At 38.4% G+C, this 27814-nt stretch overlaps 1 protein-coding gene across 4 annotated transcripts in view; it reads left to right on the forward strand.

Moving 5' to 3' along the window:
* The first annotated feature begins 10090 nt into the window (after nt 1-10090).
* Nucleotides 10091-27814, forward strand: part of USO1 (USO1 vesicle transport factor) — a 71106-nt gene continuing 53382 nt past the window's right edge. For all 4 annotated transcript variants that reach the window (XM_037050947.1, XM_037050950.1, XM_037050949.1 and 1 more), the window contains exons 1-3: nt 10091-10345; nt 23758-23844; nt 23920-23984. In XM_037050947.1, the coding sequence (XP_036906842.1) occupies nt 10280-10345; nt 23758-23844; nt 23920-23984 (218 nt within the window). In that variant the 5' untranslated portion in view covers nt 10091-10279. The remainder of the gene's footprint in view (nt 10346-23757; nt 23845-23919; nt 23985-27814) is intronic.

Genomic DNA, 27814 nt, shown 5'->3' on the forward strand with positions numbered 1-27814 from the left:
AGGAGACAGGCTGTGGCAAGACCTATTGAGATGCTGGAGGCTAAGCTATTTAGAAGTCACTATTCATGAACCTGGGGGAGAGGGAATAGTTTTAGGACTTGGGTCTGGGTCACTTCGGTCTCAGATGGTGGGCCTGCCCTGTGGGTGGTTGCGGGTACTGGAATTGGGGAAAGGGCGGTGGGGAGAGCAGGCTGGAGCTCTTCCAGCTCTTTATACTACCCACCAGTAGCGTGATGTTCGTGATGTTTGTGATGGGCAAGCAGCATCAGAGAACAGTCAGTGCAAAAGGAAGACTGTTTTGCAACAGTCTTCATGTGCTCTCTGTGCTCATGACCTTCGCATCTTCCATTCCTCTGCCCATGGGCTCCAGAGCTGCTGGCAGAGAATTATGTCCACACTCAACTGTCTCTTTCCCCCAAGCCACCTGCCTATGCCAGTTCTAGACATGCCACCTACTAGCTGCAAGTTATTGAGCCCATCCCAACCATCTGGGTAGTGTGTTCACAATCGCAGGCCACAGACACTTTACAGTCAATTAAAGAGCTAGACTTGGGAAGTGAGGGGTTGTATGGAAGTGTGGGCTGGCTTTGAAGGTTCTGGTCCAGGGCAGCTACCATCCTGCTGGCCATGAGGCCCAATCTACCTTGATCTCAAAAGACAGCTTACAGAGTTCCCTGCCACCCGTCTCCCCACCCATACTTACTTGGGCGACAGACTCAGGCACATGAGATAGATCAGCTACACCTTGTTTTGGGACCATGGATTACTGGTGAAAAGTGACAGTGACTACATAATAAACCTTCTTTTTAAAAAATATTTATTTATTTTTAGAGAAAGGGGAAGGGGAGGGAAAAAGTGGGAGAGAAACACCAATGTGTGATTGCCTCTCATGTGTCCCCTACTGGGGGACCTGGCCTACAACCCAGGCATATGCCCTGAATGGGAATCGAACCAACAACCTTTGCTTCACAGGCCCATGCTGAATCCACTAAGCTACACCACTCAGGGCCGTAATATACCATCTTAAGCTGCACCACGGAATATTGGCAGTGATGTGAACTTAAAAGGATGTGGTCTGGCTGTGGAATGGGACAGTAAAGCTTCAATCCTATTCTGGCTAATTAGGACCTGCCTGTCCACTGACTGATGGGGGAGGAGAAAGAGAGCGGGTGTACAGAGATGACCGTCAAATTCTCCACAGGGGGCAAGAGTGCCAGGGCCTGGATCTGAAAAATTCGTCCCTCAATAAAGTTTTATAAACAGTTCTTTGAAACTGAAAATGGGGTTTCCTAATTTAGGTGTTTCATAAGTAAGCATTTGTTTATTCTATTCTTTTCTTTTTAAAAGATTTTATTTATTTTTAGAGAGGGGAAGGGAGAGAGAAAAAAAGGGAAAGAAACATTTATGTGTGGTTGCCCCTCCCATACCCTTCACATGCCCCTCACATGCCCACAACCCAGGCATGTGCCCTGACTGGGAATTGAACCGGCAACCCTTTGGTTCACAGGCTAGAACTCAATCCAATGAGCCAAACCAGCCAGGGCTGTTTATTCTATTTTCTTAACAGTGAAAACAAAACTGGACTGTACTTCTTAAAAAGGGTGTAGATCCAGCTTTGCTTGCCGATGTAAATACGAAGCAATGTAAAAGTACTTCTGTTAAATACTGCAACATGATCTTTTGAACCTTTTGCAGAGCAATACAACTGATGCTAGCAATATGCTAGCAGCATGGCTAGAAACATATTTTTCTAAAAAATTGGCCAGCAGTCAAGTCCATTAGGGGACATAGCAAACATCTGTTGTTTTTTCTATCCTGATAAACCTTCTCTTGGCACAGGATTCCAGCTCTTCTCCGAAGGCAGGCCCCTGTTTTTCTGCCATGTCCTTTGAGATGAGGGGAGGGTTCCCACTGCTTGCTTCGAGGTGGGCGTGTGAACCACAGCCACTCAGAGCATCTCACACACTAGACTACAGGAACTGGCCCAACACAGGGCCAAAGACCTAATCAGATCCAGTAAGTAAGGAGAATTTTACTGGGATTCTAAGGAGAGAAGTTAGATGTTCTTAATGAACTTGGACCTGGAAGATTTTAGGACTACATGTACTGACAGCCATCTTGCCCTTACATGGAGTCTGAGAAACCAATAAAAAGAGCAGAGTCTAAAAACAGAGAAAGCCCAAATCCTGGGGAGGTTGTCTTGTCCCAGATTAAGCCATAATGAAGTAACAGACTTTTCAGTGACATAAGCCCATGAGGTTTGAGATGAGTACCATTATGGGGTAATATTTTCAAATACTCGGTTGTTAAGAAATTGATGACCTGGGCCTCTGCTCTAACCTTTAGTGTATACTTAACCATGTTTCATGTACTAAAGTACTAGGCACATTAAAGCTATCTGATAAAAAATCCTAACAACCACATGAGGAGAGTACTATTATCGTTCTCTTCAAAACAGGCAGAGCAGTCTACAGCATGCAAGAGTGACTTGCCTTTTCCAAGTCCTTGCCTTGGTCACGTTTCATATCTCTTAAGGCAGATGGCTAACATTTTAGCCTCTGAAACTTGTCAAATGATATAGGAAGTATAAACAAATGAAATCAATCAAATGGAGCAGGATGGAGGGCGAGGAGGCAGAACCCTCTTCCTTGCGCTCTCCTCCCCCAAGGAATATCTAGAGCTTTAAAAACTATTTTGGGAAAAGATAGTGATGGACGGAGACTCGACTTGGTTGGTGAACACACAATACAGTGTATAGATGATGTGTTGTAGAATTATGGACCAGAAACCTGTACAATTTTGTTAACCAGGGTCAACCCAATAGAGTCAATTAAAAAAATGAGAAGTACTTCATGGAACACAACAAGAAATAGCACTGTTTGTATGGTACAATTTTCAAGATATATTAAACAGAAAAAAGTAAGGTGTAGACCTTGCTAGTGTAACTCAGTGGATTGAGCAAAGACCTGTAAACCAAAAAGTCACGGGTTTGATTCCCAGTCAGGGCATATGCCTCGGTTGTGGGCCAGGTCCCGGGTAGGGAGTACACAAGAGGCAACCACTGATTGATATTTCTCTTTCTCTCTTTCCCCCTCCCTTCTCCTCTCTCTCAAAATAAATAAATAAAATCTTTTTAAAAAGTAAGGTGTAGAACTGTGTGTGCAATGTGCTATATGTTTTTCCCCCAAGGGAGATTATATATGCATCTATGTATATATGAAAATAAACAAGAATTGTTTACATTAATTGCCTTGGTACCAAGGACTAGAAGGGAGACTCTTCATTATATACCCTTTGTACTTTTTATTTTAAGCTGTTTTAAAAAGAAAGAGGAGGCCCTGGCTGGTGTGGCTCAGTGGATTGAGTATTGGCCTGTGAACCAAAGGGTCACTGGTTCAATTCCCAGTTGGGGCACATTGCCTGGATTGCAGCTGGGTCTCCAGTGGGGGGCACACATGAGGCAACCACACATTGATGTTTCTCTCCCCTTTCTTCTCTCTCTAAAAATAAATAAATGGAGGAGAAAGAGAAAAGAACCACTGCATAAGTGTAATGACTTTCAAACCAAGGTGAGTGCCCCCTGGAAGATTGAGATGGCTCTCCCAATGGGTGGTAATCTGATTCTAAAAATGTAAGTCCTTTCTTGCACAGTCATTTATCTTTACATATGACCAAATATTAATTACTAAGTTGATCAGTGAAGACCAACGAAATATTCATAAACTAAAAGTAGGTAATAACATTTTCTGAGGAGCCTAACTCAACCTCAGTTTGGGAAGTCTGGCTGCCAGGCGATGCTTAGCAACATTGCAGAATTTCTGTTCCCATGCGCACAGTCAAAAGAGAAAATTTCCTCCTTTGGGGAATTCATTCATCCACTAAAGTTACCAAGTGCTTACTGTGTGTCCTACACTCTGCCAAGCCCTGAAAAGAAAGCAATTTACAAAGGGACTAAAATCTCTGCCCTTGTGGTTCACATCCTGGTAGTGGTGAAGAAAGAGACGATAAACAAGAAGGAAGTAAAACATATACTGTATTCCATTATTCTTACAGTTAACACTTTTCACATTTTATAAAACTTGAAATTTATCTTTTACTAATTAAATGTATTGGGGTGACATTGGTTAATAAAATTGTATAGGTTTCAAGTGTACATTTCCATGATACATGATCTGCACACTGTATTGTGTGCCCACCACCCAAAGTCAAATCCTCTTCTGCCACCATACACTTGGTCCCCTTTACCACCCCTCTTCCCTCTGGTCTTTGAGTAAAACCTGAAATTTAGATACATCTGTGGAAAAATGGCTTCTTACAACCTGGCCGGGTTTTTCTTTCCGGGATACACTTGATGTCGTCTTAGATCTGATGAAATATGGGAAAATAACACATATGGAAAAATAATGTTTCAGACTGATCAGTGCTTCAGAGAAGAATAACCAGCAGAGGGAGAAGTATAGGGAGACTGCAACTTAGGACAGTCGGGAAAGACCTAAGTAACATCTGAGCTGACTTCAATAGGGTGAAGGAGTGAGCCATTCCTCTATGTGGGTGGAGCAGCAAGTATCCAAAATATAGGAAAGAACAAGTGCAAGGGCCAGGAGGCAAGAGCAAGTTTCAGAAACACAAGAAAACCAGTGTAGCTGGAGTGGAGGGAACGTAGCAGGAGATGAGGTCAGAGAGACAACAGAGGGGCCAGATTATGTAAGGACTTGTAGACCACTTAGTGCAAGGTCCAGCCCTTGAGTCTAGACCTGCAGAGAGAGCGGTCAAAAAAATTACAACACAGGTTGCGTGCATCTAAGACATAATATTCATTACTAATATGTGTTGAAATGCAGGGGAAAATTGAAAGCACTGCAAATATGCATTTATTATATTTATATAATACACAATTTTTATTCATTTTCCCTTACAACCTAGAAATTATTAAACAAAGAAATATAAAAACATAAAGAATATACCCTGGCTGATGTGGCTCAGTGGATTAAGCACCAGCCTGTGAAGCAAAGGGTCACCAGTTTGATTCCCAGTCAGGGCACATGCCTGGGTTGCAGACCAGGTCCCCAGTCAGGGGCATGTGAGAGGCAACCACACATTGATGTTTCTCTCCCTGTCATTCTTACTCCCTTCCTCTCTAAAAATAAATACAAATAAAATAATTTTAAAAAGAAGAATAAAAATTTTTATTTTCAAATAATGGAAACATGGATAATTGCTAAAAAACTCAACCCAAAACTCTCTTTTTGCAAAAAAAAAAGATTTTATTTTTTAGAGAGACGGGAAGGGAGGGAGAAAGAGAGGGAGAGAAGCATCAATGTGTGGTTGCCTCTCACATGCCTTCCACTGGGAACCTGGTCCGCAACCCAGGCATGTGCCCTGACTAAGAATTGAACTGGTGACCCTTTGGTTCACAGCCGGTGCTTGATCCATTGAGCCACACCAGCCAGGGCCAAAAAAAGTCTTTAATTATTAATGAATCACACTCCTCAATGGTTGGTTTTGCAAAACGTTTGTAACAGTCATCACAATCTTGCTATGCTCAAGGCATAAATACTTTTCACAACACTTGCAAAAATATTTTGATAAGTGACTCATTTTGGATGCACAGTACTTAACACATCCTTTTCTTTTTCTGCTTGTCGAGGGAGCTGTATTATGTCATTAAAATTTCCTTCAATTTGTGTTTGAAATTGGTGAAGTATCAGGTGTAAAGGCTTATACACATCTGTAGAGATTTCTAAACACCTTCTTATTTGTTCTGACACGAACTGCATTACGAGATTTCTAATAAATATTCTGTGCCTTATTCCACATTGCTATTCAGCATATAAATAGTCTGAGCATTTATTCCTGCAATATTCAAAATTGTGTAGAATATAAACACAGGCCATCTTCTGATGTTCCTGGCCACATTATTTGTGCCTGTCATCTGGTTTACAGTGTCAACTTCTTACTTTATTTGGTTGTAATATTTTATTATGTCATGTGTTGTAACCAAAATCACAGCTTAAACGTTATGGCTTAACATTAATTATGTACAAATGTGCAGCTAGTCATGACCTTGAACCTACGAACTCAATATATGTAGCAATATTTAAGAAAAGAGTTTGTTTGTACCTCAGACCAGCTGCAACCTCCAAAGGGCTAGAGAGGTTAGACAAAAAAGTACAAAAGAATTAAGACTTTGGAGTCAAACTGCCAATTTATGACCCAGCTCTGCTACTTCCTAACTATATGAAAATGGACAGGTTACTCTGAGTGCCTTTTTTGCCACCAGCATAATGCAACTGATAACACTACCTATTTCATAAGGCTGTTGTGAGGATTAAATATATTATTTTATGTAAAGTACTTTGAATAAATAGAGACTAGCATACATGAAGCACAAATATGTGTTCAATGTTATTATTATTGATTGGTTATGAATTTCAATTGCTGTTTCATCATTACTGACTTATTTTGCAATGTGTTGTTCACTGAAGCCACACCTGTCAGGGCCAAAAAAAGTCTTTAATTACTAATGAATTCAATGTGTCTCTCTTCAATGGTTGGTTTTGCAAAATGTTTATAAGTCATCACAAATAATCTTGCTATGCTTAATAGCTTAATAGATAGTAATGCATAACTGTATCAACAATAGTTTTGGATACCGATTTCCCAGTAACTAGTCTTTAAAAACCTATATGTGGGTATTTGTAAGAGACTCACTTCAGATGGAAAGACACAAACATAGTGAAAGTAAATGGATGAAAAAACGTATTTCCTGAAAATAAAATGAAGAAAAAAAAAAGCCTGTGTATCAAATACTTACACCAGACAACATAGACTTTAAAACAGAAGCTATAAACAAAACAAATCAGGCTGAAAATCACATGTAAGATAAACCTTGAGTATCGCTACTAGCACATGGAACTAATTGCAATCAGAGCTAAGAAGCCTACTAGGTTTTGGGAGAAATTACACAGATGAACGTGGAATAAAAAGCCTTTTACTTAAAAAAAAAAAAGCTATAATAAGAGACAAAGAAGGACCGAGGAGTCCCACTTCTGAATGTTGATCTGAAGAAACACAAAACACTATTTTGAAAAGACACAACTATGCATCCGTATGTTCATCGCAGCATTACTTACAACAGCTGAGGTACAGGAGCAACCTAAGTGTCCATCAATAGATGAATGGATAAAGAAGTGATGCATATATATAATGGAATATGATTGAAATCTTGCCATTGTTATTGTTGAGTTTGTTACTAAAAATAAGAAAGGATGGGGAAAATGGGCCACTGAACGGCAGGATAGTAAGGAAACAATTTAAAAAATGAATTTAAAACCAATGACTTTTGTTAGTTGCTCTGGTGTCAGGTTTGCTTTAGTAAAAGAAAAATCATTTTTATTTACCAAAGTTAAAATTTTGGATTATGTGTATTTTAATGATTCATGCCATTCTTATCCTAAGTGTTTAGATTTATGAAAGTCAGAAGTATAATGGTGTAAGTCAGGCAGTAACAATTTTTTCATGTCTTTTTCTCCTTGACTTAAGAAATGGTTCTTAAGCATCTATCATAATAAAGGAATTATGCTAGATGATTAAAGAGTACAAACAGAAACAGGACACGGGCCCTGACTTTATAGAATCAGTGGAGGTGAATTCACATGTCCCTTTCTCTTAAACAAGGAGTCCATTTCATGGCTGTTCCACATGATTATGACTCTGCTCCCCTTTCAGACCCCAAATGAGGGACAAATTAGCCACTGTACAGTCTCTTCCTCCTCTTGAACCTAGAAGTAGCGGGCAGCTCCAGCCTTTCCCAGACATAGGGAAAAAGGCAAGACTGAGAGGTCAGGAAGGAGTCTGGGGGCTCCACCCTCATCTCTTCTGCACCCAAATGTCCATCCCTCCTGCCCAGTCCTTCCTGCCCAGTGATACTGTTAAGGAAGGGGTCAAATGAGGGGAAAACTCATTGTGACCTACTATACTCACCAAAACTTAAAACAAAGCAGGACATTTTGAAAAGTTCAGTGCCCTTAAACAATTTAGCTAAAATGTAAAAGCACTGCTTTTTATTACCAAATCATACATGTAGTAGACATCCAATGAGCCCCACTCCATCTTACAGCTTTATCCCTGATAATGGGGTAGAATAGGGCATGGGGAAGAAGCGAGGAGAGGCTCAGGGAGGGATGTGGCTTAGGGACTGGGTAAAGTTGTTTGCACACATTACTTGATAATAAAAAAGGTGAGCATTGGTCAGTTACTTTTTTTAGAATGCAACAAAATGCCCCCATGGAAAATGTGTGATGCAAAATGTCAAGTGTCTGGTTTTAAAGCAGTGGACAATGTTTAGTGCACAGTATTTTTGGCAGTACGACCCCCACCATTACCCAAGTCATTCAGGCTTAACACCTGGACACTATAAAAGGAACTTTTACCATAGCCTTTGTGATATGTGTTATCTACAATTCTACCTTACAGATGAACAAAGGACCCTCCTCCTCAGCATAATATTCATATATCCTTTAATGTTTTCTTCATTTATCCATCAATACCACCTCTTATGAGATAGTGCTAAACCACAGATACAATAATAAATATAATCCTGCCCTTAACATAAGCATTTATTGAGTTTACCACATATTAACAATTGCAAAGTGCACCATACAGATTTCAGGGAAAGCTTTCGAAGATGACTGAGTGAAGGCTTCAGCAGGAGTTTCCTTGATGAAGAGGAGGAAGGGGAAGGGCATATACCAGAATATGTGAGGAAGGCAGGAGCTGTAAGGATAAGCAGGAGCCGGAACATAATAGGTCTGTATTCCAAATTAAGGAGTTTGGATTTTATTATGAAGAGAATGGGCAACCACTGGAGGATTTTATATATGAGGACGGTCATGGACAGATGTTTTGTCACTGCTAGAGAAGTCAGGGCTTTAATAATGACAAACTAGTTAGGAAGCTATTGCCATAATCTTGGTGAAAAATGATGACAACATAAACTATCTCAGAGGCAGAGAGGATTCCACCTATTGCAGGAATACTGTATTCTATAGACATGACAGAACTAGACATGTGGGGGTGAAATCCAGAGTTTGTCTTCCCAGGTTTCTCCTTCTAGCTTAGGCAATTATTTGGCTAGTGTGGTACTATTGATCATGTTAGGGTACAGGAAGCACATTGATTTTTTTCTTTAAGGGACTCTAGGGAATCTGAAACCTGTGAGGGATCCTAGTGAAGAGGCACATGAATCAGTTGCCTAACTAGACCCTGGCTTTTTATGCTCAAGAAATCTACAAGACCACTCCAGAAAGATATATACTTGGCAATCTCATTTTGAAAAGAACAAGTCATACGATTTGAAAATACATTTTTCAGCGATAAAAAACCACCGAAATGCAGAGGTTGCGAGTTAATAACAAAACATTACGCTATTTGCTGTCAAGCTGACACTGCAGATCAATGTTATGTTCTGTGGTAAGCTAAATGCAGAGTTCGATTGGTCTCCTCCTCACACCAGTTGGAAATAGCAGTGTACCTGGCGTTTAGATCTAGAAATTCCTTTCAGCGGGATTGTAGAGCAAGATCTGAGAAGTGCGCCCCCCTGTGGCAGCGGGATGAGGGGGCTCTAGCATCCTTTTTATCACCAAACAAAGCCCCGTAAAAAGATACAATTTAGGGGGATCCGAAGGGCACAATGCTCATAGTGCTAACCGCAAAATCAAATGAACCCTCCCAGCGTCCGGGATTCCTTACCTGTCACGTCGGCCGAAGAAAAATTTCACTTTCGACTCAACGAAATACGACCCGAGATTTGACAGGTCACAGGTTCGGCGACAACGGAACAGCAGCGAGCAAAAACACGCACTCTATCCGGATCGTTTCTAGCCTGCAGGGCCCGGCTTCGACCACGTGGGTGATTAAGGTCAGCGAGAGCCGTCTGCTAGGGAAGGGTGTAGGAGGCGTGTCCCTGCGGAAGGAGGCGGTACCTGAGCAGTGGGCGGGGCTTGAACGAACCCGCGCTAGAGCCTCCTCTCTTCTTCTGTCTCCCTTTACCTTCGCCCTTCGAGCCGCCACGTAATGCCACGTATTCGCGCGTGCGCATCTCGACTGCTAGTGTTTCCGGGCTTAGGGGGCTGGAGCGGCCGCCGAGTAGGAGGTGGTGTTGACGGCGGCCGCCGAGTGTGAAGTGCAAGCTATAGCTAGGGTCAGCCCCTGCGGAGGGCAGGGGAAGTTATTCTTTCTTTTCCGAAGGGGCTGGTAGAGCCAGTCGCTCAACGACAAGATGAATTTCCTCCGCGGGGTAATGGGCGGTCAGAGTGCCGGACCACAGCACACAGAAGCCGAGACGGTGAGAGGGGCGGCCGGTCCGAGACTTGGGAAGGGTCCGGGCAGGAAGGGCGATGGAGGACTCCCGCGCCCCACCTTGGGGCCACATGCTGCCTATCCCTTTGCCTCCCTTTTTCTCCTGAGACCCCCGAGTTATTTCCTTACGCCCCCAGCACAGTCCCCACCGCGGCGGCTCGGCCCTGCTGACTGCAGCCGCATCCCCAAGTTCCGCAGGCCTCGCGAGGAGGGTGGTCTGTGGATGGTACCGCCCGGGAAGGGGTTAATACAGGGCAGAGGTGGCCTGACCAGTCTCCCACGCCCCTGGAGGCCACGGGCCTCTCTCTTTTGCAAGTGTCTCCACTGGCGGAGACGAGCCTGAAGTCCTGCTCCCTCTCTCGCGGTCTGGAATGGGGCATTGGGGAAGACTGAGTTTAAAACCCAGCTGTTAAGGAGAGCGTGTGGCTAAGAATAAAAAGATAGTTTAGGGCACAGAGCCACCTGCTCCTGTCCCATCAACTGGAGGATGGTCTTCTGCCAGGTGCTATAAGTTCGAATCCCCGTTTTACGGGCATACGCAAATATATGACATTTGGGAACTACTTTGACGTTGCAGGGATCTTTAGATCTTAGACTGCTTTGCAGGACACATCCGTCACTTTCCCTTCCGCTCACCCTATTTAGAGTCTGAATTCGTGGTAACAGGATTTTCGGCATCACGTTAGAAAAATTCTTAACCACTGAAAACAGTCTGATAGATGGTTCAATTTTGGGTTTACGGTAAATTTTGTGACTTTTGGTTAGTGTCTATTACAAGTTAGTGTGTATGACTTTTCAAAAATTAACATTTTATGTTAGGTCTACAGAAAAGTGACAAAGTATGACATTTTAAAGTCAAACTTTGGATAGTATTCATACACATAATTGGAATGTCTATGAACATAAATACCATGTTCTATGTTCCTAGGATCCTGAAGGGTAATAATAACTTTAATTGCCAAGCTCTGACCTTGTGCTAGGAATTGTGATGAATTCTTAAATCCACATTCTCCTTTAATCCCTAACCACCCTGTCAGATAGGTGATAGGAACCTCACTTTACAAATGAAAAATTGAGGTTGAGAGAGGTGAAGTAACTTGGCCAAGGTCACACTACTAGTAATAGAACCAGGGTTTGACCAAGGTTTGCTTTATTCACAGCCTAGGCTTTATTGCTTGTGCCCATAGTTTAAAAGTCATCTGGGAATTTTGTAGATTTATGTAATATTAAAAGTAACCTCACAGATCTGGGTTAGAACTATTTAAAGCAGAGATTTAAAAACGGTGAATCTTTTTTCCTTTATTTGAAAATCAGGAGATTTCCTACACTAATGTGCAACTGATATTTGGCTTCTCTTGTTAGTTCCCACATGGCTACAAGGCAACTGAGCTGCCCTTGTTAGAAGATCATGCCTCCCCTTATTACCATAGTCACAGTCACCACCCACCTCTTCAGCTTGTTTTTTTTTTCTTTATCTGTGGTATTTGCTTTTGTTTGGGGCACTGACTTTTAAAGTGTGGTTTACTACAACTTGCTTTGGAGTTAGACCTTAATTTGAATTCTTGTCTTCCACCCCTAACTTGATTGAACAGGTAAAAGATGGCCAATACCCTATATGTAAAAAGAAGGTAATTGCCTGCTCTTAATGGGTATAACGAGGATTAAGTGAAATAAGAAATAGAGCTGACACTTAGTGTGTGCTCAGTAAAGCATACTTTTTATTATGTTTTTTGGCAAAGAATACTCTTTTTTAGTTGGAAGGTGGTGTAAAATTGAGCATAGGATTTTAAAGCTGGAAGGTCCTTTGCAGCCCTTGCAAGTTGAATCTCCCTCAATTTGCAAATTAGGAGACTGAGGCCCAGAGCACCAAAACAACTTGCACGGTATTGCAGAACTGAGACTGGAACACTTTGATCTTGCCACAGTGAATGGAACAACAGATCTTTTTACATCAGATTCCAAAACCATTTTCATCCTCATCAAACTGTTCACAGTTTAGAGTCAGAAACTTTTAAATTTTATTTCTCTTATTTAAATTAGGTAGAAAAAGGCACTGATTCCTGATGATTAAAGCCTCCTAATAACTCTTCACATACTTTGCTGGGTGTAAATTATTTTTACTAATTATAATAAAAGTGCTACTCATTTTTTTGAATGCTTGCACAGGCTTAGGTTTAATTTTCTGTCTACTTCCCAACTAATGCCTTTTTAAAAGCTAGTATTTTGAAAATCCCAAGACAGGTGTTAACTACATTTTATGGTAAATCATAGGGAAGTTTTCCCTTGGCAAGTTGTATCCCAAGGCATGAAAAGTTGGCTAAAGTACACAAAAGTATGCAGAGTTAACATGCTGTTGGGCTATCTCTTTTTGGATCAAACTTTGATCAGCTGGCTTAAAAAGCCAATATAGACAGCTGTACTTTCTTTTAATAAAAATTGAGTGTGCATTTAAATTTAGACATGGTTTTGTCAAGCACATTTTATACCAGTGTCATAACTGGTATGTATTTTCTCTCTCGACTTTCTTGCAGTAAATGTCAGAGAATAATGATTTCTATATGTCAGTACCTGTTAAATTTTTTAAAAGATTTTACTTACTTTTAGAGTGAGTGTGGGGAGGGTGGAAGAGAGAGCGACAGAGAAACATTGATGTGAGAGAGAAGCATCGTAACTGCCCGAAGGAGGTCTGCATGAGTTATCCAACCATGTGGCCTGACTGGAAATCAAACCAGCAACCTTTCGCCTTGCCAGACGATGCCCCATCCATCATTTGAGCCTCACCAATCAAGGAGTGTCTGTTAAATTTTAAATATTCCTTCAGCATTCTAGTTTTGCAGCACCTTCTCTTTTTTCCGTTTTACTTTTCAGTGGTTTTTCACTTACACGTTCCTCATCTCACTTTTTGCTTCCCTAGTCTTTCTTATTCCCTTCGCTTCTCTTTTGGTCTCCTGTGTGTGTCACTTTTTTAACAAATTGAATCTTGATTGTGTTTTTCCCCATTACCATTTGGTGCCCTTACTCCCAGCCGTGTATCACTTACTAAAATAATAAGTGGCACCATTGGGTAGCAGATCAAATAAACATTAATTAGGTTGTAATTTTGATTACGAATTACAATTTACCAGTTGTTAGTGGGGTTATTTGCCCTTCTCATGTTTTTCTTGATAGGTGGAATTATAAATCTTGCGTGGGAATTACTGAAAACAAAAAAGTTTTGATACATAATCACCTGCACATAATGTTATGCCCATTATTTGATTACTAAGACTTCATTTTTTTAATTATACAAAGTAGCAGGTAGTACTAGTAAAGTTTAAGTCCCTTTGACTACCATCTCCAATTTCAGTTCCTTTTCAAAAAATAACCACTATTCTCAGTTGGTTATAAATCTTTTCAGACTTTTATGCATAATCATGCATTTTTCATATTTGCAATATGGAATTGTGTATTTGTATGAGGATATTTATCCCTTTTTTCACAAATGATATAGTGTTTATGGTTTTCTGTAGCTTATCTTTTTCGTTGATTGATCTCTCTTAGAGAACTTTGCGTGTTAAAACATGGAGCTACTTTATTAGAAATTATTTAAAATACCAGATTTTTTGTTATTTTTGTTCATTATATTAACTGTCTTCTAATAGACTGTAAAAGCATCTTTATAAAAGGTTTTATGACTAATTCATCATCTTTATTTCTCACAGCACTTTATACCTAGTTAGTATAATATGACTTTGTTGAAGAGCTATCTTTTTTTTCTTTTTTAATCCTCACCTGAGTATATGTTTATTGATTTTAGAGAGAGGAAGTTGGGTGGGGGGAGAGAAAAACATTGAGGTGAGAGTGAAACATCAATCTGTTGCCACCCACGTGTGTCGTAGCTGGGGATGGAACCCACAACCTAGGTATGTACTGTGACCAGGGGTTGAACCCACAGCCTTTTGGTGTACAGGACAACACTCCAGCTGAGCGACCCAGCCAGGGCTAGTTGAAGAACTGCTGTCTCTTGAGTTTTCCTTGTTATCCTTTTCTGGTCCCTCTAAATAAAACTAACTCTGGATTAAATTTTACTCAAAAATACCTTTTTCTCTTTAAACCTGCTTTTTGTTAATACGTAATATTCTGTTGCTTAATGCAAGAGTCACAGATTCAAATTTTAACACCGCCATTTGGATAACATCATTGTTCAATGAAATAGGTTGGGTTAGAGAAGAGAGCAGAGGTCCGGGATGAAACTAGAGCCTGCGTATCCTGGCTTGAGAGTGTAGCTAGTGCTCAAAGCCAGCCAGTTGTTGCCTCCAGGAATGTAGGCCCAGAGATAAAATTTAACCCAGTGATTAAGCACTAAAGCTGCTTGGCTTTGAATGCCATCCTACCATTTACTAGTTTTGTGAACTTGGACAAGTCACCCACTTGTCACCCAAGATAGAAAAATAGTGTCTATCAAATAGGATTCTTTTGAAGGTTAATATAATTAAAAATATAACGAACTTCAGAACACAACTGGCACATAATAAGTGCTATATACTCCAGATTTTAATGATTCTTAGATGCACATTTGCATTTAAAGATCTCTAAAATCAGGTTGTATCTTGTCATTATAATTGTCGCTATTTCTTTGTTTTTGGTAATACATTAAAAATGGTGGATTTGCCCTGGTTGGTGTAGCTCAGTGGATTGAGCGTGGGCCTGCGAACCAAACAACCACAGTCCGATTCCCAGTCAGGGCACATGCCTGGGTTGCAGACCAGTTCCCAGCAGGGGACTCACGAGAGGCAACCATACATTGATATTTCTCTCCCTGTCTCCTTCCCTTCCCCTCTAAAGATAAATAAATAAAATCTTTTTAAAAAATGGTGGATCTTATAATTGTTGGCTCCTTAAACTGTATGAAGTACAGTGTGAGCTATTACTTACCAGGCTGATTTTTCTTCAACAAAAGGTGGGAATATTTATATGAAATTTTTAGATTTTGAAATGTTGGCTTAAAAATTATTTTAAATACTGCATTACCATGTTCCCCTACTTACCAAAAATATCTTGCAGTCCCTGTGTAGTTTGCAGCAGGTACTCAGACCAGCATTTCTCTGCATGGGAAGCAGAATAGGATGGTAAAAAAAATGTGGGCCTTGGCGTGATAGATCTGAAGACCAGTTAGAATCTGAATTGTGCCACCAAATAAGCAGTGAGTTTTTCATTTCATTGCTTATTTCTTCTTTTTTTAAAAATGTTTTGTTGTTTATGCTATTACAATTATCCCATTCCCCCCTTTTGCCACCCTCCACCCAGCGTGCCTCCCTCATTGCTTATTTCTGAGCCTGATTTTGTCCTCTGTAAAATTAGTTTATTAGTTTAGATACTGGGTTAGCTGCTGGAACTGAGGCCAGTAAACAGAGGTCCAACCAAGGCAAAGTCAGGCTTTCTCCCCTAAATGGCCAATTAGAAGGCTATGCCTAGGGCAGGGTAGTTCTGCTTTCAGGGGAGTCCAGGCACCTAGGTGCTGCTTTTCATGTTGCTCTGCTGTCCCTAGGATGCTGCCCTTACGTGAATTGTTAGAGATGCCTCGTTGAACCAGATTCAGGCTCCAGGCTGAGGGAATGAGGAAGAGAAATGAAGAACAATTAGCTTCCTTCTAGGAACATGACCTGGACGTCACTGCCTACATGTAAGGAAAGTTTGGAAGGTAGTCTAAGGGACAGCTGTGTGCAGGCTAAAACATGTACGGTTCTAATCACTAAAAGGAAGAGAGAATGGAAAAAGAGGCACAACTGTACTATACTGAGTTGGTTTTTCAGCTAAGGAATAAATGAAATAATGGTCTTCAGATCTACAATTTCTGAGTGTAAGTTAAACATACTTGTGTGCTGCAAAAATTTTTTTCATTAAATACCAACTGAAAAATATAGACCCGTGTTTGGCCTAAACACTAAGTCTTTATAATGTTTGGAATATGTATAATATGTTTTTCTTACATTTGGCTTCAATTGTCTGTAAAGAGTAGCAACATCGCACTTTATTATGGAGAGATCACTTACTCAGAAGCTTCAACCCTCAGGACTATTATCAGGAGGTAATAAGGCTTTCACATAGCAAAGCAGAAGTTGCCAAATTTGTGTACTCAATCTTGATTTCAAACCCAAGTAATTTTTGGTTGTAGCCATATTACTCTCTTGCTTCATTCTCATATTTCTTAGTAACAAAACACAATCTTCAAAATTTAAATAACCTGTCCGAAACATAAATGATGGAAATGACAGCCACAACCTAGTAGAAGAATAATACAAAAAAAGTCATAAGAATCTTAGTAAAATTAAAATTCATTAGTATTTGAGTATTTGTAGGTACCAGGTACTATCCAGAAACTTTTATATTCATCACTTCATTTAACACCTTAAATATCTCTATATATGATATTGGTAAGGATTTAGGTTTAAATCTAAGAAAGATTATAAAATTCAGTTCTTTGAGAAGACAGAGAAGCTTGTAATTAGTTTTGGTTACTATCAAATGTCACTAAAATGGAAGACCATTTTGGTACCTGACAGAAAATATCTGAAATAGCTCAATTATGATTCTGGATAAGTAAGTTGTATTCAATTTCCACTCTCATTGGTTTCCAGTATGGTTGACTGATTTGTGTTTAATTCTCTGAAGTCACTACAGAAAAAGTTTTGATGAAAACCCCCAACTGGGAAGAATATGTACTTGCCAATAACACCCAAGTTTAATAGATAAAATGCATATTTATATTTCTAAAAATAGTCTCAATATATATCCAAGCTTGAGAATGAATGGATTTTATTACTGTAAGTATAAATAGTATACTTTAAATCGTGATTAATTTTAATATAAGATATATTACTTTAGGTCCTCGCCCAAGTAAATGCTTATTGATTTGGGAAGGGAAGGAGAGAAATATCCATGTGAGAGAGAAACATCAATCAGTCCCTGGTTGGGGCCAAAACCACATCCCAGGCATGTGTCCTGACTGGGAATTGAACCAATGAGCTTTCAGTTTGCAGGATGGCACTCCAACCAGCTAAGCCACACCAGCCAGGGAAGGGAAGTTACATTGTGTAATTACCTTTAAAAATTGTGATCAATCATCATTCCCAGAAACAACAGGCATTTAGAATTATTATAAAAGGAAATGATCATATTTGCCTGTGCAAGCTCCAGAGACCATAGCTCTATTTTGGGTAGCACAAGAGCAAAGATACATGCGTAGTCAATGTGTTTGAGTAATAACTGGATTATAATCTTAAAAATTTGTACTTTATCCTATAAGCAACAAGGAGCCAATTGAAAATACTTTTATAGTAGTTTATCAATGAAGAGCTGATTTTATGTTGTTATGATCAATGGAGTGAAAATAGCATCTTTGGGAGTGAGGGCATGGGTGGAGTAGGGGTGAGCAATGAGGGAAAAGGCAGGACAACTGTAACCGAACAATACATATTTTTAGAAAAAGATATTTTCAGACAAAAAATAACAATACAGAACCTGTAACACAGTAGTTCATTTTACCTGCCCTGTAACAATTATACTTAAAACTAACACTGTCTCTACCTTTGACACTGTAATATTCTCATGGTAGAAATAACTTGAATTTTAACTTCCAGTGGGTTCTCAGTCCTATACTTTACCATGAAACTAAGCCCAAATAAAAGGTTTTACAATAAATAAATAAATAAAATCTTTATTTCCTTATTTCTTTTTTCTGCTTATAAAGGTAATACTATTATTATCATATTTCAAACATTAGGAGTAATGTAGAAAATGAACGTTTCCACCTACCCCCTTAAAAGATAGTATGGTACACAGTGTTTTGTTTTGTTTTGTTTTTAAGATTTTATTTACTTATTTTTAGAGAGAGGGGAAGGGAGGGAAAAAGAGAGGGAGAGAAAAATCAATGTGTGGTTGCCTCTCGTGTGCCCCCCACTGAGGACCTGGCCTGCAACCCCTGTATGTCCCCACCCGGAATCGAACCTGCAACCCTTTGATTCGCAGGTCAGCACTCAGTCCACTGAGCCACACCAGTCAAGGCAGTATGATTCATGATCTTAATTTTTTCAATATATATTCTAATGGGTTGTTATTAATACAGTTTTAAACTGAAATGAGCTTATGTTAAGCATTGTATTTATAGTTTCCTTTTTCCAGTGAGTATGTTTTGAATATCTTTCCTTGTTAGTGTATATGGATCTGCTTCATTAAACTCAGTCAGCTGTATGATGTGCAGGGTGAGATGAAAGCAGATTTACTGTTGTGAGTACACGAAACAGTTTATTCTTGTATTATTTACTGATTATTGTATTACTTTTTTATAAAAACAATTGTATACCTACTTTTGCCCCATCCTGTATGTGTACCATGTATTAGTTCACTGCTCTCTGGCAGATAGATTAACCTTCAGATCTTTTAATTGAATAAACATTAGAAATTTATTGCTCCCAGTTCTGGAGGCTGGAAATCTGAGGTCAAGGTGCCAGCATAGTGGAGTTAGGACCTTCTTCCATATAGCACACTTATATCTGTACAGGGTAGAAGGCAGATTTCCTTTTTAGCTATTAAAAATGTTGCTACAGAGAATGCTCTTGTATATAATATGATGTAGTTGTGGGCATATTTTTAAAGGATAAATTCCCAGAAGTAGGAATGCCTGGCTAAATGGATATGAGCATTTTAAGTTGTAATATTTTTGTCAAATTGCCACTTTTTTAGGTTACCTTCCTTCTGAGAGAATATAAGCAAGTTCACTAATTTCTATCTTTGTCCTGGGTAGTTCTGTTATAAAATTTTTGAAGGTTATTTAATTAATTTACTTATTAATGAAAAGATTTTATTTATTTATTTTTAGAGAGAGGGGAAGGAAGAGAGAGAAACACTGATGTGCAAGAAAAACATTGATCGGTTGGTTGCCTCTCACACGCCCCTAACCAGGTACCTGGCCTGCACCTCAGGCATGTGCCCCGATTGGGATTCAAGCTGGCAGCCTTTCAGTTCATAGGCCAGTGTTCAACCCACTGAACCACACCAGCCAGGGCAATTATGAAAAATTCATTGAAATGTACAGAAATGTACACATGTCATATGTGTAAACCTTAATCTGAAATTACCCAGATAAACATCACCCAGATCAAGGAACAGAAGGCCATTGCTAGCACTGTTGAAGTCCTGGTTGTGCTTCATTCAGTCACTGCCAGCCTCCATGAGTAATCAGTCGCTGTCCTGACTTCTAATAGCATAGATTACTTTTGCCTGATTTTGATTTCATAAAAATGGAATCATATGATATGTGCTATTTTAATTTTAATTTTGTGTGGCTGTTAGATAAAAATAACCTCATTGCTATTTTACTGATCTTCATTATAACTGCGATTACCATCTTTGTGTATATTTCAAAGCTTTAAAAAAAAATTAACAGTGCTACCCTGGCTGTGCAGCTCAGTTTGTTAGAGCATCTTCCTGATCCAGGGGTGTCCAAACTTTTGGCGTCTCTGTGCCACACTGGAAGAAGAGTTGTCTTGGGCCACACATTAAATACATTGTGACATATAATCACAAAAACAATTCATAATGTTTTCAGTAAATTTATGATTTTTTGTTGGGCTGCATTCACAGCCATTCTGGGTTGCATGCAACCCACAGGTTGGACACCCCAGTGTGAGTACACCAAGTTTGCAGGTCTGATCCCTGGTCAGGGCACATACAAAAATTAACCAATGAATGCATGAATAAGTGGATAAATTAATGGTTATCTCTTTCTCTCTCCCACCCTCGCTCGCTCGCTCTCTCTCAAAGCAATCACTAAATTTTAAAAATTATTTTAAAAAATTTTTTCAATATAAAACTTGGGCCTGTGAACCAAAGGATCACAGTTCGATTCCCAGTCAGGGCACAGGCCTGGATTGCAGGCCAGTTCCCAGCAGGGGACGCACCAAAGGCAGCCATACCTTGACATTTCTCTCCCTTTCTCCTTCCCTTCCCCTCCCCTCTAAAGATAAATAAATAAAATCTTTACAAAAATAAAAGACAATTGAAAAAAATTTTAATGTAAAACTAATGGGGAAATGTTAGTTTTCAAAAGAAATGACTGACAATAAAAACAAAGCAAACCCTGCCCTCGCCAGTGTGGCTCAGTTGGTTGGACGTTGTCCTGCAAACCGAGAAGTCTCTGGTTTGATTCCTGGTCAGTGTACATGGCCTGAGTTTCAGGTTCAGTCCCTGGTCAGGGCACTTACAGAAAGCAACCAATCAGTTATAAAGTACCTAGAAAAAAAATTAAAGGTGTACAAGACCCAAATAGAGGAAATTATACTCATGCTTATTAGGAGAACTATTTTGGCCTAAGACATTTTTTAACTTGGGTAACAAGGTTTATGTTTGCAAAAGACAACTGCGTAGGTTTTAATGGTAGTTTTTCTAATGGTAATAAAAATTATACTAGGAAAATAGTCAACCAGTTATTTCATAAGGAGAAAGTTGTATTATTTCCAACTTGGAAAGTCACTATAATTATTATGAAAGTAAATACAATTTAAGATAAGAATAATCTCTAAATGAGAGCAGTTAGAATGAATAAAGTAAAGCTAAGCTTGGTCATCATACTGTATCTGCTGTATGAAGAAATGGAAATCAGCACAGTGAAGACTTAGAAATCCTGCAGTGCAGAAACCTATTTAATTTTGTCTAATCTTGTGTTTCCCACTGCTTCTGTGGTCATAGAAAATCTATTAATATCTTCAGGGGCACTATACATTCGGTGCAAAAATTTGAGTGATATGCCAAAATCTAATTTATAGAATCTTAGGAAGAACTGTCATTAAGAATGAATAATAACTTCTAGTAAAATAGTAACTGAGTGTTAGCACTACATAGGACCTGAGTGTGGTGGTTTTAAAAACCGTGCTTTCTCAGATGTTCTCCAAGTATTTTCATCCAGTCTGTGGCTTTTCATTCTCTTGACAGGATCTTTTTAAGAGCAGAAGTGATAAAGTTCAATTTATTATGTTTGTCTTTCATGGAATGTTTTCTCAATATATACCTGAGAAATAATTGCCTAACTAAAGGTCACAAAGATTTTCTTCTATGCTTGCTTCTAGAAGTTTTATAGTTTTAAGTTTCCAAATTTTATTAGTTTTAATTTGTTTTTGAAATCTTCATTGTATTTTTTTCCATTACCATTTATCTCCTATACCCATCTTCCACCTCCACCTACTCCCACCCCCTAAGCAAGCACCACACTGTTGTTCATGTCCATGAGCCTTTTTCCTTCTTTGCTCTATCCCACCACCCCCTAACCACCACCAGAGCTGTCAGCCTGCTCTCTGTCTATGAGTCTGCCTATATTTTGCTTGTTAATTCAGTTTGTTCATAGGTTCCACATATTAGTGAAATCATATGGTATTTGTCCTTCTCTGACTGGCTCATTTCACTTAGCATAATGTTCTCCAGGCCTATCCATGCTGTTAAAAAGGGTAAAAGTATCTCCTTTTATACAGCCAAGTAGCATTCCATTGTGTAAATGTCCCGTAGTTTTATCCACTCATCTACTGATGGACACTTGGATTGCTTCCATATTTTGGCAATTGTAAATAATGCTACAGTGAACATAGGGGTGCTTATGTTCTTTCGAATAAGTGTTTCCAGTTTCTTTGGATATATTGCCAGAAGTGTGTATGCTGGGTCAAGAGGCAGATCCATTTTTAATTTTTTGAGGTATCTCCATACTACTTTGCACAGTGGCTGCACCAGTCTGCATTCCCACCAATAGTGCAAAAGGGTTCCCCTTTCTTCACATCCTTGCCAGCACTTGTTTGTTGATTCATTGATGATAGCCATTCTGACAGGTGTGAGATGATACCTCATTGTGGTTTTAATTTGACATTTCTCTGATGATGAGTGACATTGGGCATCTTTTCATATGTCTATCGGCTATCTGTATATTCTTTTGGAGAAGGGTTTATTCAGGCCCTTTGCCCATTTTTAATTAGATTATTTGGGCATTTTTTGGTGTTGAGTTATGTAAGTTCTTTATAAATCTTGGATATTAATCTCTTATCAGATGTATTGGCAAACATGTTCTCCCATTCAGTGACTTGTCTTTTTATTTTATTAATGTTTCCTTTGCAGTGCAAACACCTTTTAGTTTGATATAGTTCCATTTGTTTTTTCTTTTGTTTAATTGCCTGAGGAGATATATTAGAAAAACTATTGCTATGAGCAGTGTCCAAGATGTTACTGCCTATGTTTTCTTCTAGGATTTTTATGGGTTTGTGTCTAATATTTAAGTCTTTAATCCATTTTGAGTTTATTCTTGTGTGTGGTGTACGAAGGTGGTCTAGTTTTATTTTTCTGCAGGTATCTGTCCACTTTTCTCAACATCATTTATTGAATAAACTACCTTTAGCCCACTGTATGTTTGCTTCCTCTGTCAAATATTAACTGACTATAAAGATGTGGGTTTATTTCTAGGCTCTCTATTCTGTTCCATTAATCTATGTGTCTGTCTCCAATTTTTGTTAATGAAAATTGACATACACACACAGTTTGGTATTTTTGCTTCAGTAGGGTCACAATTTACATACATTTTTACAACTTGCTTTTTTTTCACTATTTATTTAAATCATAGTATTTTCATATCTGTTCAGTTAATTCTTTTGAGTAGCTGCATAGTATTCCACCAAAGAATGTACCACAGTTTACTTTTTCTTTTGCTGAACAGTTAAGTTCTTTTCAGTTTTTTTCTATTGTAAATAATGCTCGAGGTTTATTTTAAAATTTAATTTGAATTTTAACTCTTGTAAATTTATTGTAAAGTTTTTATAGTAGAAATTTTATAATATTTTATAATTATAATAGAAATATAATTTTATAATAAAAATTTATTGTAAAACTTTTATTAATAGAAATTTATTGTAAAGCTTTTATAATAGAACTTTTCCTTCCTTGTAGATTATCATGTACACTCAAAACTAAAAAATTCTTATATATAGTTCTCATTTGTTCAAATGTAGAGTGAATTTATGATGTAAACAATTATTGTTTACAAGGTTTTAAAAATAACTTTCAATCTTCTACCATAACACTAATAGATTATGCTCTCCTCTTTGTTCAAAGCATGTTTAGAGAACTCTGGTTCTACTAATGGTTTCTCAATTTACATGACATTTTATTTGACTTCTCTTCTGCCATTTTCATTTTTCGAGTCTTTGTGAAAAATGTTTGTTCTCCGTAATGAGATTATAATATTACCCAGTTATTTAGATTTATGTGAGATCATTTTCATGACATCCCATTTGTTGATTTTTTTTAATGTGGTGTTATAAATTTGAGGAAAACTTCATGCTCCTTTTTTTCCTCCTGTTCTGTTAATGCTATTTCATTTTTCCATGACAGATTCAAAAGCTTTGTGACAGAGTAGCTTCATCTACTTTACTCGATGATCGAAGAAATGCTGTGCGTGCTCTCAAATCATTATCTAAGGTCTGTAACATATCATTAGCTATTAAGTTTATTAAGTTGGATATTAGTTTCTTGAACATTTTTCTTTTTGTACAGAAATATCGCTTGGAAGTGGGTAGTCAAGCTATGGAACATCTCACCCGTGTATTACAAACAGATCGGTAAGTCTCTTTAATGATTTTCCTCCCTAATTTTTCTTGAAATTTTAATTAATTTGTTTTAGAGTCTCTAGTAAGGGAATGATGGACATATTACAATTACAGCTATTAATTTTTACTTTTAGTTGTCATTTCAATAAATATATATTGGTGTACACCACTGTGCTAAGTATTAGGACAATCTCAACCCTGGGGGACTGAAAACTTTCCATTATTTAAAAATGGAATGAAGTATCTGCTGATTAAAAGATTAAGATCTTATGTTTGAATGGGCAAATGGATGTTTTGATATTCACATAAATATACTATGATGTACTATTCTATAATGTATACATGTTATGATAATCAGTTATCCAGACTTGGTTTTTTTGGAGAAATAAACTGTACTAATAGAAGTGTTAAATCTGAACAGAAAGATCATTCAACCTACTTTTAGCTCTTTCAGTTTCTCTTTAAGAGATTGTATCTGCATTTTTGGTTTTAATTAATAACTAATTATGGATACCTTTTAAGTTTTACCTCTACTTAAGTGTATCTTATAAGCTTTAGTTACTTAGTGGACATTTTTACCACATCAAAATCTCTCATAAGATTCCAGATATAAGATGTTCGGAAGTTAATTTATCTTTGGTTGCCCTTCTTGTAATTGCCTTCCCTCCAACCCATGCATCTCCTTCAACTTCCTTGTGACCCAGGTTCATCCCAGTTGATGGCACCTCCGATTCAAGGAGGAAACTGGGAACTTGGGCTGAATTGATCCATCTTCTTATCCCATTATGCCCATCAAGACCAAAAAACAGCTAGAATCCATGAATTTCTCTTAATTTCCTTTGTTGGTCTTAGTTCTGTCTCTCAATATCAATCACTTAAATAATTTTCATATCTTCCTTATTGGCTATCTTTTGCTGCATAGCAAATTACCTCAAAACTTAGTGACTCAAAATAGTATCTCACAGTTTCTGTGGATCAGGAATTAAGAAGTGGCTTAGGTAGGTGATTCTGGCTCAGGGTCTCATGAGGTTTCAGTCAAGTTGACAGCGAGGAATTCAGTCATCTGAAGGCTTGACTAGGACTGGAAGCTATAATTGCAGGATGGCCCATTCACATTGCTGTTCACCTCAGTACCTCACCGTGTCTCTCTGTAGGGCGGCTTGGGCGTCCTCATGATAGGGCAGTTGGATTCTCCAAGAGCGAGGGATCTTGAACTAAAGGAGAGACACAATGCGTGTTAGGACTTAGTCTCAGGTCACATCACATCAGTCCCACCACATTGTATCAATAATTGTTAGAAAAAAGTTAATAAATACAGCCTGTATTTATGAGGAAGAGAATTAGTTTCCATCTTTTGAAAGGAGGTCTATCAAAGAGTTTTTGGAAATAGTTTAAAACCACCACCAACCTTCAAACTGTATTCTTTGCCTGGGATCTCTTTGATCTTGCACTCATTCTATGTATTGCAAAAATTATGTCTAAAATGTTAATCTTCTATCACTCACCTATTTAATGGATTTCATTAGCTCAGTGCAATATGAAGTCCAAGTTTCTCAAAGCAAAGCATATAAGCTTTTGAAAAATTTTAATGCTGCCTTTCTGTCTAACTCAGGGGTGTCAAACTCATTTTTAACCAGGGACCGCATTAGCCTTGTGGTTGCCTTCAAAGAGCCAAATGTAATTTTAAGACTGTGTAAATGTAACTACTCCTTAACAGTTAAGCAAGAGCTCAGTGCTGTCACTGGGTAGAAGCAAGGTGCTGAGCTGGGTAAAACAAGGTGGAGGGCTAGATTTGGCCCACTGGCCTTGTGTTTGCCACCTGTGGTCTACCCTAATAGCCTCTTTTTCCATTGTATGTTAGCAATGTGCAGTTGATACCAGTTAGAACCTTTTCTCCACAGAAAGTGTAACCCATATTGGTTACTTTTTCAAAGCCAGCTAATTATAATGCATTTGAATAAATGCATTGTATGTATCAGGACTGTCTGTGTTATTAAGACCAAAGTGAGTAATTGGCAGGCAGAATAATGCCTCACCCCCAAAGATGTTCACAGCATAATCACCACAGCCTATGAATGTGACCCTAGATGGCAAAAGGAGCTTTGCGTATATGATTAAATTAAGGACTTGGTTATGGGGATATTGTGCTGCATTACCCAGGTAGGCCCCAGTGTATGTAGTCACAATCAATGCTCCTTAAAAGTGGAAAAGGAGTGCAAAAGAGGAGGTCTGAATGAGGTGATGGGAGATGACCTCCATCGGATTTTGCTGGCTTGAAGATGGAGGAAGCCAGCTTGTAGAGCTGTAAAAGGCAAGGAAGTGGGTTTTCCCCTGGAGCCTACAGAAAGGAAGGCAGCCCTGCCAAGAGCTTGATTTTAGTCCAGTGAGACCCATTTCAGACTTCTGACTTCTGTAAGTGTAAGAGGACATATTTGTATGGTTTATGCCACAAAGTTTGTGGTAATTTGTTATAGCATCAAAACTAATACATTAAGTTAGTTATCTTTTAAACAATATTCCAAGTTAGAAAAAAGGGATCCTATTTCAAAAAAAACTTTAGTGTGATGATTATACATGCATGTAATCTTTCTTTTTCATTCCCTGTATTTTTATTCCATGTATCATGTTTTCACTTGAGTCTTATAAAGTTAGTAATGAAATGACTTTCTCAATATGAAAAACAGAATGCTGCGTCTTATATAAAGTAGCATTTATTGTCATTTTTAGTGCACAGCAGAAAATGTGCAGATACTTTTGATATAAAAGTTAAGGAATACATTTTTAAAAACATTTATTTCACATTTATTGTGTACAAGGCGCTGTGCTTAGAAATAGGTGTACCACACAGTGTTACGCATGTGTGAACTACCAATTGTGTCAGATTAAAGGTGGCTGCCTCACAGAGAGCTGTTTCCTCTCTTGGCATGACCTAAAACTACAGCCATGGCTTCCCTACAGGCACCTTGAGAAGAGCTGTGTATTCTCCTAAATCTCACATTCACAGCTTGAACACTGTCTAGTTCTCATTGATGTTTCCAAAGCACTACATCTCAATAGTTTTTTTTATTGAGATATAATTTATGTACATAAAGTCCACCTTTTCTAAATGTACATATCAGTGGGTTTAGTATTTTCACAAATTTGTGCAACTATCATTACTATCTAATTCCAGACCGTTTACATCACTTCAGAAGAAATCAGTTCTCCATTAGCTGTCATTCTTTATTCCTTCATCCCTGCCAGTGTCTGGCAACTACTAATCTACTTTCTGTCTGTATGGATTTGAGTATCTTGAACATTTTATGTAGATGGAATCGTACAATATGTGGCTTTTCTGTTGGGCTTCTTTTACTTAGTGTAATATATCAAGATTTATCCATGTTGTAACATATTAGTATTTCACTTTTTAAAATAATTTTTAAAGATTTTATTACTTTTTTTAGATAAGAGGGGAAGGTAAGGAGAAAGAGATGGAGAGAAACATCAATGTGTGGTTGCCTTTCACCCACCCCCAATTGGGGACCTGGCCTGCAACCCAGGGATGTGCCTGATGCTCATATATGATCAGTTTGTCGCTTTCTGCACAAATGACAGCTAAGATTTTTATAGGGATGTGTGAATCTGTAAATCAAGACAGAAAATATTACCATCTTAATAATTAAACCTCTCTATCCATGAACACAATGTCTTTTTACTTATTTGACTTTGGGGTTTTTTATATTGACCATGCACCTTCAACTTTGCTGAATTTATTTACTAGTTTAAGTAGTTTTTTGCTGGATTCTATAGGATTTCCTATATACAAGAATGTCATCTGTGGTTAGGTGTAGTTTTACTTCTTA

This window comes from Sturnira hondurensis, unplaced genomic scaffold, assembly GCF_014824575.4.
Source record: "Sturnira hondurensis isolate 20B ecotype Veracruz unplaced genomic scaffold, ASM1482457v3 Scaffold0007036, whole genome shotgun sequence".
Taxonomy (NCBI): Eukaryota; Metazoa; Chordata; class Mammalia; order Chiroptera; family Phyllostomidae; genus Sturnira; species Sturnira hondurensis.